The sequence below is a fragment of the Erinaceus europaeus genome, chromosome 6, assembly GCF_950295315.1.
Source record: "Erinaceus europaeus chromosome 6, mEriEur2.1, whole genome shotgun sequence".
Taxonomy (NCBI): Eukaryota; Metazoa; Chordata; class Mammalia; order Eulipotyphla; family Erinaceidae; genus Erinaceus; species Erinaceus europaeus.
In genome coordinates this window covers 51,293,563-51,309,794 of record NC_080167.1, presented here as the reverse complement: position 1 = coordinate 51,309,794, position 16,232 = coordinate 51,293,563, and the positions used below count along the sequence as shown (strand labels likewise).

Below are 16,232 nucleotides of genomic sequence, written 5' to 3'. Positions count from 1 at the left end.
AAAGAAAAGAAAGAAACGTGAACAGAAGCTCGTGAGGTAACTGACAATGGGGACTAAGATCGGCAGGATATCATAGCTTAACTGCTAGGCATTGCGCTTGGCCTGGTCACTTTCTAGAGTTGGGTGTGATCCTTACCCACACAGCAGTCACCTGAAATTGATCTAACTTTAGGTGAACAAGTACTAATTATTAGCATCCCCTTGCAGTCACATTACTTTTTCTTATCTTTTTTTAACAAGAGCTTAGCTCTGGCTTATGTTGGTACAGGGGTTGAACCTGACTTTGGACTCATGCAAAGGCCTAGATTTGCGCTCTTGCTCCCCGCCTGTAGTGGGGATGCTTCATGAGCAGTGAAGCAGGTCTGCAGGTGTCTCTCTCTCCCTCTCCATATATATCCCCTCTCACTCAATTTCTCTCTGTCCTATCCAATAAAATGGGGGGTGGCAACCTGGAGTGGTAGATTCATAGTGCCAACATGGACCCCCAGAGATAACCCTGGAGGCAATAAATAAATAAGAAAGATAGACACCTGCAGCACTGCTTCCTTATTGCCATTGAGGGCCTGGGGCTTGAACCCAGTCTTTTGTACAAAGGAATGTGTATGCACTACCAGGTGTGCCACTCGCTGGCCCCTCACCAACTTTTGAAATCTTGGAATCCCCTTTAGTGCTTATTTTCTTTTGGTTTAAATTCCATTTGGTTCTCCAGCACCATCAAATTAAGTGTCCTGTGGTCCGGGAAATGGTGCAGTGGTAAAGCTTTCAACTCTCAAGCATGAGGTCCCGAGTTCGATCCCTGGCAGCACATGTGCCAGAGTGATGTCTGGTTCTTTCTCTCACCTATCTTTCTCATAAATAAATAAAATATTTAATAAAAAAGAAAGCTTAAAAAAATTAAGTGTCCTTCCTGTCTCATTCATTGCTCTTCAGCATCCTTGATGCCATCCCAGTCCTACTGTATGTCATGCTGTCCTTGAACTTCTGGGGGGGAAAAAAAACTCTTTAAATACCCACTCAGCCCATTTTTTTTCACCTTCTAGTTCATCCTGTATACTAACTGCCAAAGAACTCTTATAAAAACAAAAATCCAAAGCATTTTCCTAATGAGAAATCTTTGTCAACTAAAGTAAGTCCAAAATCTGGCTTTTTTCATCCTCCCCAACCCAACTTCTCTCTCCTTGCAACCATATTGTCCTCTGTTCCAACCAAGTAAACCAGCCCAGCATGTACATATTCCCTGAAAGTATGAGAAATTCATTCTGGGCTTTGAGTTATGCTGTGTTCCCCAGGGCTCTGTGTTCATTTGCTATTTCTCTGACTTTTCTTTCTAGACAAATACATCTCATTCTCCATGGACCAGTCAAATCATCTCTACCAACAGACTTCCTCCAAATGCACTAGTCCACACTGATTTTCCCTGTCTTCCATTCCTGTAGCACATAATACCTGTATATAGTTTAGCAATAAATCCTAACACTTTGCTTTGCTACCCATGATTTGTGTGGAGGGTGGCTATATCATTCATCGTACAAACTGAGCAGTTTTGAGAGTGACAATGGTGCTGACAATAATTTTAACAGAAAAATGGCTTCTGAACTGCCCTGTGGTCAATCTGTTTATGTCCTAGTATCTTGTCTTCTGGGGCTGTGGCTCCTTTGGAGCAGGATCATAGGCTGTGTTGGCTTTTAACAGCACTACACATAATTAACAATCAGCAGGTGCAGAAAAAAAAAAAGAACAATGGAGGAGATAAGGCAGTATATGTTTTTTGTAAAAATGGTGATTTCTTAGAAATCAAAACAGAATTCTGTTGCACTGGATTTACACAGGGCATAAGTGGCAGGATAGCACACAACAGCATGACAAGTTGGAGAGAGAGTTGCTGAAATCTGAGCAGTCAGAATACAAGTTTGAAGAAGGAAAGAAACAAGGGCAACAGATGAATCAAATGGTGCATTGCAAGTGATTGGGTGAGCAACTTGCTGGGCCCCAATGACCCCTTTTTAACCAACGTACTGTTTAGCTCAGACTTATGCTGGTACCAGGAATGGAAACTGGGACCTCTGGTGTCTCAGACATAGAAGACTTTTGCATAAATCTCTGTGCTGTTTCCTGGGCCCAGCATGAAAACTTACTACATTAGTAGACATATCCATATAGGTGGTGGGTCTTTTGGGTTTTGTTTTCTGTTATTTCATTTTTGCCTCCACGTTCTTTCTGAGCTTTATTCCTGCACCATTTCTCTACTCTGAGAGGAATCTTTTTTTTTCTTTTTAATTGCCACCAGGGTTATTGTTGGGGCCTGGTGCCTGCACAGTGAATCTACCACTCCTGGTGGCCATTTTTTTTTTTCTCTCTTTCTTTCTTTGTTTTTATTTGATAAGACAGAGAAAAATTGAGATAATAGGGGAATATAAAGAGGGAGAGAGAAAGAGAGAAACTTGCACCCCTGCTTCATCATTTGAGAAGTTTCCTTCCTACTGGTGGAGACCGGGGGTCTTAAGCCCAGGTCCTATGTGCACCACTGCCTGGCACCCCCAGAGAGAGTGAGAGGTAGAAACAGGGGAAAGATATCATAATATCATTCCTACATGTAAAGCTTCCCCTGGTGCCATGCATGGTGCTCCCATAGAGTGTCTTGGGCTTGAACCCAGCCCAGACAGTGTTTTAGCACTCATTATCACACCACATTAGTGCTCAGAGAGAGCATATGGGAAACAGCAAACATTTTAATGTCAATCTCACAATATGATCCCAATTTTTTTATTATTCTTTATTTATTGAATAGAGATAGCCAGAAACCGAGAGGGTAGGGGGAAATAGGGAGACAAAAAGCACTGATTAACCACTCAATAAGCTTTCCTCCTGCAGATGGTGACCAGGGGCTCAAACCCAGGTCATTGCACAATGTAACATGTGCTTAACCAGGTCCCTTTGATCCCAAATTTTTCCTCAAGCTGATTACAGAAAAGAGTTGTCACAATTAAAAAAAGAAGAGTGGGCCGGGCGGTAGCACAGTGGGTTAAGCACACATGGCACAAAGCCAAGGACCGGCGTAAGGATCTGGGTTTGAGCCCTATTGGGGATCCTTGGGGAATGAGGCAGGAGTGAGTTCACTAAAGGGGTCTTCTAGTATACCATGGCAGTGGACGATACACAAACCTCTTTAGGGTACCTCTGTGGGGAATGGAACATCTTTATTGACGCAGTTACAAGTTTATAAAGGGTAGTGGTGCAGGGGAAGGAGCCAGATGGCCAATGAGGTCAATATCTCTTTATAAGAGAAAAGAGAGCAAGGCAATGAGAAGGTATGGATGGTGATGCAGGAACGGGGAGATAGAAATATAAGGAAGGTGAAGCCCACCAGAAGGGGGAGGGGTGGGTGATGCCTCGAGGCTGATAGGAAGGTTGAAATTCCCCCGAGTACTCTGGCCACATCTCGCTCAACCACAAGGCTGGCATACCAAGGGGAGTCTGATAGACAAGCTTCTGGGGGGTCGACCATCCATGCTCAAACACACATCAGCCCCACTGAGCCCCCAGCTCCCTGCCTGCAGGGGGGTCACTTTACAGGTGGTGAAGCAGGTCTGCAGGTGTCTTTCTCTCCCCCTCTCTGTCTTCCCCTCCTCTCTCAATTTCTCTCTGTCCTATCCAACAATGACATCAATAACAACAATAATAATAACGACAAGAAGGATAAAACAAGGGCAAAGAAAGGGAAAAAATAGCGTCCAGGAGCAGTGGATTTGTGGTGCAGGCACTGAGCCCCAACAACAACCCTAAAGGCAGAAAAAAAAAAAGAGAGGAAAAGAAAATCTGAGGGAGCCGGGAGGTAACGCAGCGTGTTAAGCACACGTGGAGTAAAGCGCAAGGACCGGTAAGGATCCCGGTTGCAGCCCTGGTTCCCCACCTGCAGGGGGTTCGCTTCACAGGTGGTGAAGCAGGTCTGCAGGTGTCTATCTTTCTCTCCCCCTCTCTACCCCTCCTCTCAATTTCTTTGTCCTATCCAACAACGACAGCAATAACAACAATAATAACAATGATGATAAACAAGGACAACAGAAAGGAGCAGTGGATTTGTCATAGTGCAGGCACTGAGCCCCAGCAGTAACCCTGGAGGCAAAAAAGAAAAAGAAAAAAGAAAAGAAAAGAAAAAGGAAAGGAGAAGAGAGGAGAGGAGAGGGGAGGGGAGGGGAGGGGAGGGGAGGGGAGGGGAGGGGAGGGGAGGGGAGGGGAGGGGAGGAGAGGAAAGGAAACTCTGAGGCCTCTGCCCTGTGCTGACACCCAGCATCTGCACCACAATGCACAATGTCCACTGGGCAAGGCTGGGGAGGTGCTCTGGTGACATGGCCCCCACAGGTGAGATCCCCACCAGCACTCTGCTCTCCTGGCTCCTTGCTCTGGTTCCCCAACCAGGACCATCTCTAAATGTAGGTGGTGGTGTGGGACAGAAAGGTCTGTGCCCTCCCTGAATGTGTCCTAGCTTATATTGATTCTGAGGAGTCTACTTTCCCAGACATTGTAGCTGAGGGGTGAGCTTAGTACCTCCTATAAAGACAAGCTCTCACTTTAAAAACTGAGAGAAAAACCCAGCCCTTTCTCCTTGTCCATATATAAAGAACAGTTCCGCACAGGCACATCTGTGAAGCAGCTCTTAGGCAAAGGGGAGCATCGCTGTGCGTGTGGTTGTATGCCACTTGAGCTGATGGTTCCTGCCCTCTTACATTTGTCTTGCTAGAGCTTACATTCCTGATCTGATCCATAATTAAATGAGTCATGCTAATTCTACAGAAATTTCAGGGGCCAGGTGGTGGCGCACCTGATTGAGCACACATGTTACAGTGCACAAGGACCCAGGTATGAGCCTCTCACCCACACCTGCAGGGGGAAAGCTTCATGAGTGGTGAAGCAGGGCTGCAAGTGCCTCTCTGTCTCTCTATCTCCCCTTCCCTTTCAATTTCTGGATGTCTCTATCCAATAAATAAAGATAATAAAAAGTTTTAAATTTTTTTTTCAAATAGAATTCCTATGAGCCTATGTTGGTCTGCTTCTAAGACCCCTCCTGTTTTGATCATCATGTTAGGGTAACACTGTGGTTTATTTACATAATCACTGTTTTACCTGAGACCCGCCCTGCCTGCAGGGCACTGGTTTAATCCCATTGGTTCACATTCTCTTTTCGCTCCGCCCCCTCTCCTAGTCACACCCTGTTTTCCATCGTTTAATCCCCACTGGTTTGGGCTCTTTTTCCACTCCACCCTCTATCCTATGTACTTCCTCTTCCTGACACTTCTGCCTCAGGAGATATAAAAGATAGGATTTTCTAATGAAGAGAGATTAGATTGATTGTACTGCATACTTGCTTATCAATAAAGATTGAACTGTGTCCAGCTCAGCCATGAGTTCCTGGTCGTCTGTCTCCTTCCCGTGAAGCTAGCCCGGCATCTGGCTCCTTAACAGGGACTGGCAAGCCTAAAAAGGACACTAAGAAATACGGGCCAGGAGATGTCTCTGTGAGTGGAGTGCACACCTTGCCATACATGGAGTTCAGTCCCTAGCAACACATAGAAATACTATGGACAGCACCAGAGGAGCTCCATGGATGATGGAGTGATGCTTATATATATGTCTCAACTTTCTCACTCTTTTCTAAAGACGAATGAAATAATTGGGCTCAGAAGTCTGTTCAGTGGCATCATGTATGTTCAAGGCCCTCGGTTCATTCCCTGGTGCCACATTAAGAATAAATAGCTGCAGGGAATGTGGGGATGGTGGCATGGTGCTAAACAGCATGTTATTATGAGTCTGAACACAGCATCACATATGATGCTATAGTTCTTTGTCCTCTGTCATTAATAAATCTTTTAAAGTATATAAGCAGGGGACTGGGAGGTGGCACACCTGTTATCAATGTGTGAAGACCCAGGTTCAAGCGCTTGGTCCCTACAGGCGAGGGGGATGGTTATAAGTGGTGAAGCAGGACTTGGGTGTCTCTTTTGAAACCCTCTCTACCTCCCCCTCCCTCCACAAGTTATTTCTCTCCTATGAAAGAGTGGGGAAGGGAGGGAGGAAAAGATGGGGAGTAAAGTGGCTGCCAGAGGTGGTGGTATAAGCATTAAGCCCCAGTGAAAACTCTGGTGGCAATTAAAAAAAAAAGTAAATAGTATAGCACTATTATATCAAATATAGTTAGTATCCATATCTTATTATTTGGCAGATATGATATATTTATTTGTTTATTTATTTATTATTGAAATATGCTAACCATGTTAAATAGAGGTATGTTTAGTACAGTCAGCCAAAGTGTTAACCAGATTTCCCAATGGTTGTATTATGAATGAGCTGTGGGCTTCCTCAAAGTGAGGTAAATTAAAAATAACTTCTTTAATTTGAGAACCACTGAAGGCACTTCCTTTTAGACAGAGACTCATTATAGCAGAGGCTGAATAAAGGGAGACATGGAATATCATTCTTTTCCCTTGGTGCTATTCGAGCCTCAGATCTTTGAGGATCGAGTTTATTAAGCAAGATTGTGCAAACCTCAGTCCCACTGGTCTGGGGATAATGAAAGGAGTGTTATGGGAAGTAGATTTACTCTTGACTGCTGTTTTAGATCTAGAAAAAGTATCTTCTCTTGGGGGTGGGGGCAGCAGAGGGGGTGGGAAAGCATGGCTTGAGTAATTTTCAGTCTCCACCAGTTCAGAAAACCTATGTTCAGTAAGTTCAGTTGAAATTCTCAGAAGTAAGCCTATAGAATTAAACAAATATGACTAAGAATCAATTTAATTCATTCAACCCTAGGCCATTTTCATTACAACAGCTAACTGAAAATAACAGACCAAAGATCAGCACTGAGGGGCCATGTTCAGCTTTGACTCTGCTTGGTCCTCACTGCCCTGCCTAAGTAGCTCTTTTTTAAAGGATAGGTCTACCTTTTTAAATATTTATTTATTTGTTTATTTACTTATTGGACAGAGACAGAAATTAAGAGGGAAGGAGGAAGATAGAGAGGAACAGAGACAGAGAGACACCTGCAGCCCTACTTCACCACTTGTGAAGCTTTCCCCCTTCAAGTGGGGATCAGGGTTTGAACCTGGGGCCTTGTGCACTGTAATGTATGCACTTAGCCAGATGTGCCACCAGTGTGTGTGTGTGTGTGTGTGTGTGTGTGTGTGTGTGTGTGTGTCTGGCCATCACTGGTGTTGGGAAATGAAGCTGGTGCCTCTCACACGCACATTTTGTGCTCTTTGTACATCTCCCAACCCCTATGGGATTTCACATATATAATCCAGTAGACAGATTAACTTCATCAATAATACTTTGTTTGCATTACTATATTTAATGGCTTCACTAGTAGATACCTTCAGTCAGAAAATTCTTCTGAATATTATTGTTAAAGTCTAATCTGAAATGAACTTTACCATATTTCAACATCGGTGGCTGCTGAATGAAGAAATTCTTTCATCAGTCCTTTCCAGTTCCCAGAGCAGAGAGAAACGTTTACTATGTGTGCTAGAGCAATGCTGGGGAGACGCACCAGGTAGTGGAATCAAGTCACGCAGTCTAAGCAGTTCCAGGGTTAAGCTCCACTGAAGTAGCCAGGCCACTGGTCCCAAATGGCCCTTCAGTGGGAGATTCCCAGATTATGAATGAGATTGAGCATCGTTTCATATTTATTATTATTTTGTTATTTTCCTCTGATTTTCCATCTGTCTACTATTGTTCATATAGATAGTTGTTTTCTGACTGACTTACATGAATTCTTTTGTCAGTTTTATGTTACAAATATTTTCTCTGGGAACCAGGCAGTGGCACACCAGTTAAGCACACATAGTACTAAACAGGACCCATGCAAGGATCTGGGTTCAAGCCCCTGCTCCCCACCTGCAGGGGAATGCAAGTAGTGGAGCGGGTCTGCAAGTGTCTTTCTCCCTATCTCCCTCTCCCCTCTCAATTTCTCTCTGTCCTATCAAATGAAAAAAGAAGGGGGAGGGGAGAAAAAATGGCCTCCAGGTAGTGTGGATTTGCAGTGCAAACAGTCTTATTTATTTACTTATTTCTCCCTCTAGCTAGAGGGTAGGAAAGAGAGACAGAAAAGGAAAGTAGAGGCCAGGCAGTGGCACAAGGTTAAGTGCACATATCACCATTCAAAGGATCTGGGTTAAAGCCCCTGCTCCCCACCTGAAGAGAGGTCACTTTATGAGTGGTGAAGCAGGTTTGCAGGTGTCTTGTGAAGTGACTCTCCTGCAGGTGGCTTGAACCGGGATCCTTACGCTGGTCCTTGTGCTTTGCACCATGTGCACTTAACCGCTACACTACCACCTGACTCCCAGGTGTTTATCTCTCCCTCTCTATATTCTGTTCCCTCTAATTTCTCTCTGTCCTGTCAAATAAAAATAAAGTAGAAAGGAAAAATAAAAAATGGCCACCAGGAGCCGTGGATTCATCATGTTGGGACTGATCCCCAGAAATAACCCTGGTGACAATAAAATTTAAAAAATAGGGACTGGGTGGTGGTGCACCTACTTGAGCATACATGTTACAGTGCACAAGGACCTGAGTTCAAGCCCCTGGTCCCCACCTGCAGGGGGAAAGCTTTGCAAATGGTGAAGCAGTGTTACAGGTGTCTCTCTATCATCCTTTCCCTCTCAACTTCTGTTTCTATTCAATAAATGAATAAAGATAATACAAAAAAATAATAAATAAATAAAAGGAGTAGGGGGCCAAGCAGTGGCTAACTCAGTAAAGTGCATGTATTACCAAGCCAAGGACCCAGGTTTGAGCCCCTACTCCCCACATGTAGGGGCATGCTTCATGAAGGGTGAAGGTCTTCAGATGTCAATCTTTCTCTTCCTCTCTCTATCTTCTTTACCTCTCTCTTCTTTTTTTTTTTTTGTTTTATTTTAAGTAATATCTTTTTTTATTTAAGAAAGGAGACATTAACAAAACCATAGAATAAGAGGGGTACAATTCCGCACAATTCCCATAACCCGATCTCCATATCTCATCCCCTCCCCTGATAGCCTTCCCATTCTCTGTCTCTCTGGGAGTATGGATCCAGGGTCATTGTGGGTTGCAGAGGGTGGAAGGTTTGACTTATCTCAGTATAATACCTTCAAGTTCCATCCAGGTTGGATCAAAGAAGATGACTCTCATTTCTGATAACTGAGTAGTGTTCCACTGTATATATGTACCACAATTTTCCTACTCACTCATCTGTCATTGGACATGTAGGTTATTTCCAAGGCAGGGCTGCTACAAACTGTGCTGCTATAAACATGGGTATACAGAGATCTCTTCAGATGGGTGTGTTGGTTTCCTTTGGATATATCCCTAGGAGAGGAATTGCTGGGTTATAGGGCAGGTGATTTCTGAGAAGCCTCCAGAATGTTCTTTGTTTTTTTATGCTCAGTTAAAGAAATTCTTTCTATCCTGATGATATAATGATAGATATTCTCTTAAATATTTTCTGACAAAGACTGTCTTGTTCATTCAGATCTTTTATCAACCCATAATTTACTGATGCCTAGAATGTAGAGGGGGAGGGTTAATTTGTTTTTCTCTTTGGGTAGTCAGTCATTTTAACACCATTCTCCCCACACACACCCCTTTTTTTTTAAATTTGTCAGTCCCTCTGATCCGTCTCTCACATCTGTTTCCCCCTTTTTCCTGTATCAGCTGGCCTCCCCCACTAACTTTCTACCCCTCACAGTTTGGAATGGCATATGATGCTGGGACTGGGGGCACTCACATCTTGATGTGTCAGCTTTATGTCTGTTGTTAAAGCCCCACCCTCCTTGCTGTCTCTTCTGAGGAGGATGTGAGGTCCATCTGTGCATGTGTGCAGTCTGTGGCCAGACTTCCCTCAGCTTCAGGACCCTTCATTGCCCCCACCAGTGCTGGCTTGAAAGGCACCATACAAGCATCCTCAGCCAGCTACCTTTGTTTTTAACTCCATGGTCTCCAAGCAACCTTCTGTTTAGTTTATCACTCCAACACCTCTATTCCAAAAAGTGGGGGCACTGGGTCATAAAACCTAGTGCTCCAGGTTTAGGAAAAGGATGGCCTCATTGTATATTTACCAGTCCCTTTCAAGTTTAGTTATTGTAGGCTGGGTTCCCAGGTCTGAATGTCCCTGGGAGCCTGATATAGTCAGTCTTCTGAAACTGCATGGTTGACAGCCCGTTCTGGCACAGAAACAGTTACACTGAAATAGAAAGCACTGCAAACCAGCTGCATTCAAGCTTTTTCCCATTCTCTACAATACTTTAACTGCCATAATTTTTAAATGTGGTGCCAGGGAATGAACTCAGGGCTGCATACAGTACAAGATACCTCTGAGTAACCTTCTGAGCCCAATTTTCAATTCTTGGTTCTAATTTTAGTTTATGAGCACTCAATTTTCAGTTCTTTATTGTGTAGAGAGAGGGGAAGTTCCACAGCATTGCCCCATCATCCATGAAGCTCCCCAGGTCCTCTGCATGATGCTTCCATGTGATATCCAGGCTCAAACCCAGCACCTCACACATGGTAAGGGATGTCCTTCGCCTGATGAGCTATCACAGAGCTGGCACATTTATTATTTTATTGAGTTCTCTGTATGGATATCAAGTCAGCAATTCATACCACCCTCTCTTTACATGAAACTAGTGGGTGAAGCACATGCCATCAAAGAGAATAAATACACTCTTATGAGAGCCCAATTGTCTGGGTCAGAATCACCAACCCCTGAAAATATGTGCACTCCATCCCACCCATGCCCATGCTCCCTCCACTTTCCTTGGCTAGGTGATCTGGGAGACCAACCCATTCTCTCCCTTCCAGGTTTCTGTTTCGTGTAGTTGAAAGTAATCAACTACACGAAACAGAAACAGAGGGAGTCGGGTGGTAGCACAGCAGGTTAAGCTCATGTGGTGTGAAGCGCAAGGACCGGCGTGAGGATCCTAGTTCGAGCCCCAGTTCCCTACCTGCAGGGGAGTCACTTCACAGGTGGTGAAGCAGGTCTGCAGGTGTCTTTCTCTCCCCCTCTCTGTCTTCCCCTCTTCTCCATTTCTCTCTGTCCTATCTAACAATGAAGACATCAATAACAACAACAATAATAACTACAACAACAATAAAAAGGACAATAAAAGGGAAAATAAATAAATATTAAAAAAGACTTTAAAAAAATAACACTGAGCTCCACAACATTCACGAGGAAGCACCAACTCAGCCACCAATTTGCTTATATTTAGAATGCAGTCATTTTTCTAAGATCTGCGTGCTAATCCCCAACCTTAAATTAAAAGCTAAATAATTTATGTGGAAAAGAATCCCTTTTAGCAGTGCCCTTTGGGTCCAGCAGTTCAACTTGCCCTGCACTCTGATCTTCTCACCTGCAATACTGGACCATGATACCTGATCCATTGTGTTCCTGCAGTGGCCAAGTTGGACTTTCAAACAATGGCCTTTAAAAAGGAAAGAAAGGGGGGCTGGGTGGTGGTTAAGTGCACATAATGTGAAGCACACAGACCTGAGCAAGGATCCTAGTTCGAGCCCCTGGCTCCCCACCTGCAGGGGGGGTCGCTTCGCAAGCGGTGAAGCAGGTCTGCAAGTGTCTGTCTTTCTCTTCCTTGTCTTTCCCTCCTCTCTCAATTTCTCTCTGTCCTATCCAACAACAGCAGCAGCATCAACAACAATAATAGCAGCAACAACAATAAAAATGGCCACAGGAGCAGTGGATTTGTAGTGCAGGTACTGAGCCCCAGCAATAACTCTGGAGGCAAAAAAAAAAAAAAAAAAAAAAGCAAAGGAAGAGGGTGCTGATGTTTCACATTCACTCAGACCCCTCCCCTTCTCTTTCCACTTTACTCAGAGGTAAGCCATTTGACAGGGAGCACATACAGTGGGTCCCAAGGACCTCTCCCCTTTACACGCCCCAGGGCCCTACTATGTAGCTTTTGTCCCACCTTGCCCCTAGCCCCTCGCAAGCCTTAGAAGTTGGCAGCCTTCAGTTCTGCTTGATGTACAGCTTGATTCCACTAGTCTTTAACCAGAAGTTAAAACTGAGTCATCAGAGCAGCAGTTGAGCCATCTGCTGACCAGAGTCTGAACCCAGTTAGAAGATTCAGTGTCTGTGATTCAGTGACTCCTTAGAAAACTCATCCCCTGGTCTGCTCTCCCCAGAATACAGAGCAGAACAGCCCAGATTAAGAGTCCCCTTGGAGCTACTATGTGAGCGGTGGCTGTCTGGGCATCCCAGCACCTCCACTGTGTTCTCAGCACATCACTCGGACTCCCTGCTCACTGCCGTGCCCACAGATGGTTGTATTAAATGCCACCTTCCCAAGAAGGCTCTGCCCCACCACTGGCTTATTCATTATTTATATACAATTAAAGGGCATGGTTGAAATGAATGCAAGCATCTGAGGAAAGTCATTATTCATGTACAGATCAAATTGAACATTTGTCATTTCCCCGGTGACTTAACATACTCTTTGTGCCTTGGGACCTCAAATTATATTAAGCAAAATAGATATTTCAACTCTTTTATTTAGCTTACTAGTTGGCCTGGATACACTTGTTCAGACTATTTGGACTTGTTTAAAATCTGTCCTTATCTCCCCTTAGATATATTAAAATTGGGAAGGAGAGAAATGTCTTTTTAGGACCTATTGCTTTCTAAGGATGGATGCAATTTGTCCCACTATGATTCTTAATGACCCACTATTAACATAGAAGGGAGCCCAGTGCATTAATGCAGTACCTCTCTTCACATCATTACTCCTAATGGAACTGTTACCAGGATAATAGCTTGACCTTTAGCTATAGATTCAGATAGCAAAAAGTTATTCTGCTTACTCTATCCGTCAATTCACATAACCTATTGAGGATTTTCAGATCAATATGATGACAATTTTTTGATATTAGTTATAAAAAGGAAACACTGGCAAGACCATAGGATAAAAGGGCTACAACTCCACACAATTCCCACCATCAGAACTCCATGTCCCATCCCATCCCCTGACAGCTTTCCTATTCTTGCGAGTCTAGTGCCTTAGCCACTGCGCCACCTCCTGGACCGCAGCTTTCCTATTCTTTACCCCTCTGGGAGTATGGACCCAGGATCATTATGGGATGCAGAAGGTGGAAGGTCTGGCTCCTGCAAATGCTTCCCCAATGAACATGGGCATTGACAGGTCAATCCATACCCCCTCTTTTGGCCCTTCTAAGGAGGTCTCATCTGTGCATGTAACAGAAAGAGTAAGATTCTGTGTTCAGTGGACTGAGTTAAAAAGTCTCTTTCAAGTTTGAATGTAATCCATGAGATAGAATGTCAGTTATTTCCTCAGTAGAAGTATTTATTTTTACAGATACTTTTTTGAGAAGCCAGATCTGTACTTTGAAAGGTCTTAAAATATTTGATACCATGCAAGTTTGAATTGATAGGAGAAAAAAAATAACCAGGAGTTGTTAGAATTTTAGTAAGTAACAAAATACTTAGCCTGTAAATTAGATTTGAAAGCTTTGCTTTGAAATCCTTTATGGAGGGGAGAAAGCATCCTGGAGGCTTCCCTTGCTTCTGCTCAACTTGTTCATTGACACACATGGTTACTGGTAATTATTTGTATGTTGGCATAATCCAAATCTACTTTGTTAATTTAGAACCACAGATTTAGACATCGCTTTCTAATGTGTGCTAATTTGGACAAATGCATTTCACAGCCTAAGAAAAGAGAGGTTGCTATGGAAATTAATCATATAAATAACATTACAAGGAGGGAAATGTTTACTTGCTAAAACAGTGTCTTTCATCATTTTCCTGGTACACATTTTCATATAAACAAATAGGTACACAGCATAAGGGTTTTTTGTTTCTTTCCTATTTGTTAAAATTGAACTAAGAACTTCTTGCCAGTTCTCTGATTTAGGAAATTATTGTTATTGTGGATAGCTGAATTTAATAAAATCTTGTTTCTTTAAATATATTGTGGGTTAGAAAGATAGCTCATTGGGTAGGGTGCATGCATGTCTCACTGTCATCCTATGTGAGCTTGGATAAGCTCACTGTCCACACAGAAACCCCGCTGACTCCCTAGCTACAGTGTCCAGTGACCTCCACCATCACTCCTTGGTGTTCTCACACAGAACTACTCCTCTGCTGGCATTCTGTACTTGGCACTCACTTCACACAGTTTTATTAATATAACATGTTAGCTTCTGAACATTGTCTCCCTGACTTAGTAGGTTTAGCATATACCTTGAGATTATAGCTTACTATACAATTTTTCTTTCTTTTTTAGAAATCCTTTTTAAAATATTTTATTTTCATTGTACTTATTTTGGATAGAGACAAAAAGAAATCAAGAGAGAACAGGGAGAGAGAGAGAGAGAGGGAGAGATGTAGAGACACCTGTAGCACTTTCTCCACTCATGAAGCTTCCCCCTGCAGGTGAGGACCAGGAGCTTGAACTTGGATCCTTTGCACTATAATGTGTGTGTTCAACTAGGTGCACCACCACCTGACCCCCCTAAACAATTTTTCTTTTTTTTTTTCTGAAACATAGCCAATAATGAACTTTTTTTTTTTTTGCCTCCAGGGTTATTGCTGGAGCTTGGTGCCTGGACCACGAATCCACTGCTCCTGGAAGCTTTTTTTCCCCCCTTTTGTTGCCCTTGTTGTTTTATCATTGCTGTGGTTGTTATTATTATTGTTGTTATTGATGTCATTGTGATAGGACAGAGAGAAATGGAGAAAGGAGGGGAAGACAGAGAGGGGGAGAGAAACAGACACCTGCAGACCTGCTTCATGGCTTATGAAGTGACCCTCCTGCAAGTAGGGAGCCAGGGCTTGAACTGAGATCCTTAAGCCAGTCTTTGCACTTTGCACCATGTGCGCTTAACCCACTGCGTTACTGCCCTACCCCCCACAAAACAATGCCTTTTGTAAAGCATACTTTCTCCATGAAGACTTCTGAGGGTGCTCTTTTATTGGATGATCTCTCCTTATAATGGTAGTACTGAAACTTTTCAGTCATATTCAATGCAAGGTTTTTTTTTGTCATTCTAATGAAACGTTTATTTTCCACTCAGTAGAGAATTGACAGTTTTATATAGTTACATCTGTCAACATTGGTCTGTCATTTATTTTAAAAAGGAATCTTTAAAACTTGAAAATAGCCAATATTTTAAATACCAGGAAGGCTATGCAGTGTGGCTACAAACCAAATCCTGACCTTCCTTGCAGGGAGCATGTTGAAAAGACCAAGTTAAAAGGTGCTGGGGCGGGTGTGTGAAACAAATGTCAGCAGCAGAGCCCGTATGTGCAGGCACACAGTGCAACTCTCCTGAGATGATTGTCTTGCCTCCTTTTGTCCTGCCATATGATTCTCCATAGTTTCTTTTGTGCTTAAAAGGTAGCTCTTTTCAGGAAGTCAGAATAATATGCAAGAGGTTGACTCCAAACAGAACTGAAACTTCCACTAAGACACCACTGCATTCTCCTGCTTTGGAGGACTGACTTTGTAGAAATCACCATGACATCACTTCATGTGTAATTGTTCACTGATGACAAAAATGAGAAAAATGAAATCTTTGAATGAATACATCTGCTTAATTTTTCATGAGCCCAGTAGACCCACAGGAAGCACTTTCCTCTCTTCCCATATACACGTGGAGTGGAGTGGGAAGAAAGAGTGTCAGTGGCCAGGGAGATGGTTCAATGGGTACAGCACAGGGTCTGCTTGTGTGAGATCCCAGGTTCAGCTCCTGGCACCACACATGCCAGTGATCTCTGGTCTGTGTTTCTTCCTCTTTCTCATAAAGTAGATAAATCTTCCCCTTTAAAAAGTAAGAGAAAAAAAAAAAAGAGCATTTTCCATAAGAGCTACTTAATATTTATAGCTGGTTTTCATTTTTGAAGGGCAATACATTAGAAGAAGGCAGGGCCATACATTAGAAGAAGGCAGGGCCCTTCATCACCAAAGGGAAAGTAACATGAATATTGAAGGTCGCTGCAGAACTGATGTCTCTTAGAAATAGGTTTTCTTTTCTTCTTGGGATATATTCCTATTTGCATATTTTTATTTGCCAGAGTATCTCAAATGGTATTTCACATTTTCTTTCAGTCTTCACAGAAAAATACTGTACAGCAAATAATGTGGATAAACTTCCTGGCCCAAGAGACTGGGTGCAGATTCTACAGGATCAAATTAAACTGGCCAGAAGAAGGTTAAAACGAGGCTCAGGTATGA

The 16,232-nt window shown here is 43.2% G+C and overlaps 1 protein-coding gene across 10 annotated transcripts in view; it reads left to right on the top strand.

Moving 5' to 3' along the window:
• BEND7 (BEN domain containing 7) overlaps positions 1-16,232 on the top strand; it is a 115,288-nt gene that overhangs the window by 71,849 nt on the left and 27,207 nt on the right. For 9 of the 10 annotated variants that reach the window (XM_060192187.1, XM_060192186.1, XM_060192184.1 and 6 more), the window contains one exon: positions 16,107-16,226. In XM_060192187.1, coding sequence (XP_060048170.1) covers positions 16,107-16,226 — 120 coding nt within the window. Of the gene's footprint in view, positions 1-1,331; positions 1,495-16,106; positions 16,227-16,232 lie in introns of those variants that run through there. The other variant, XM_060192192.1, reaches the window with a different exon arrangement.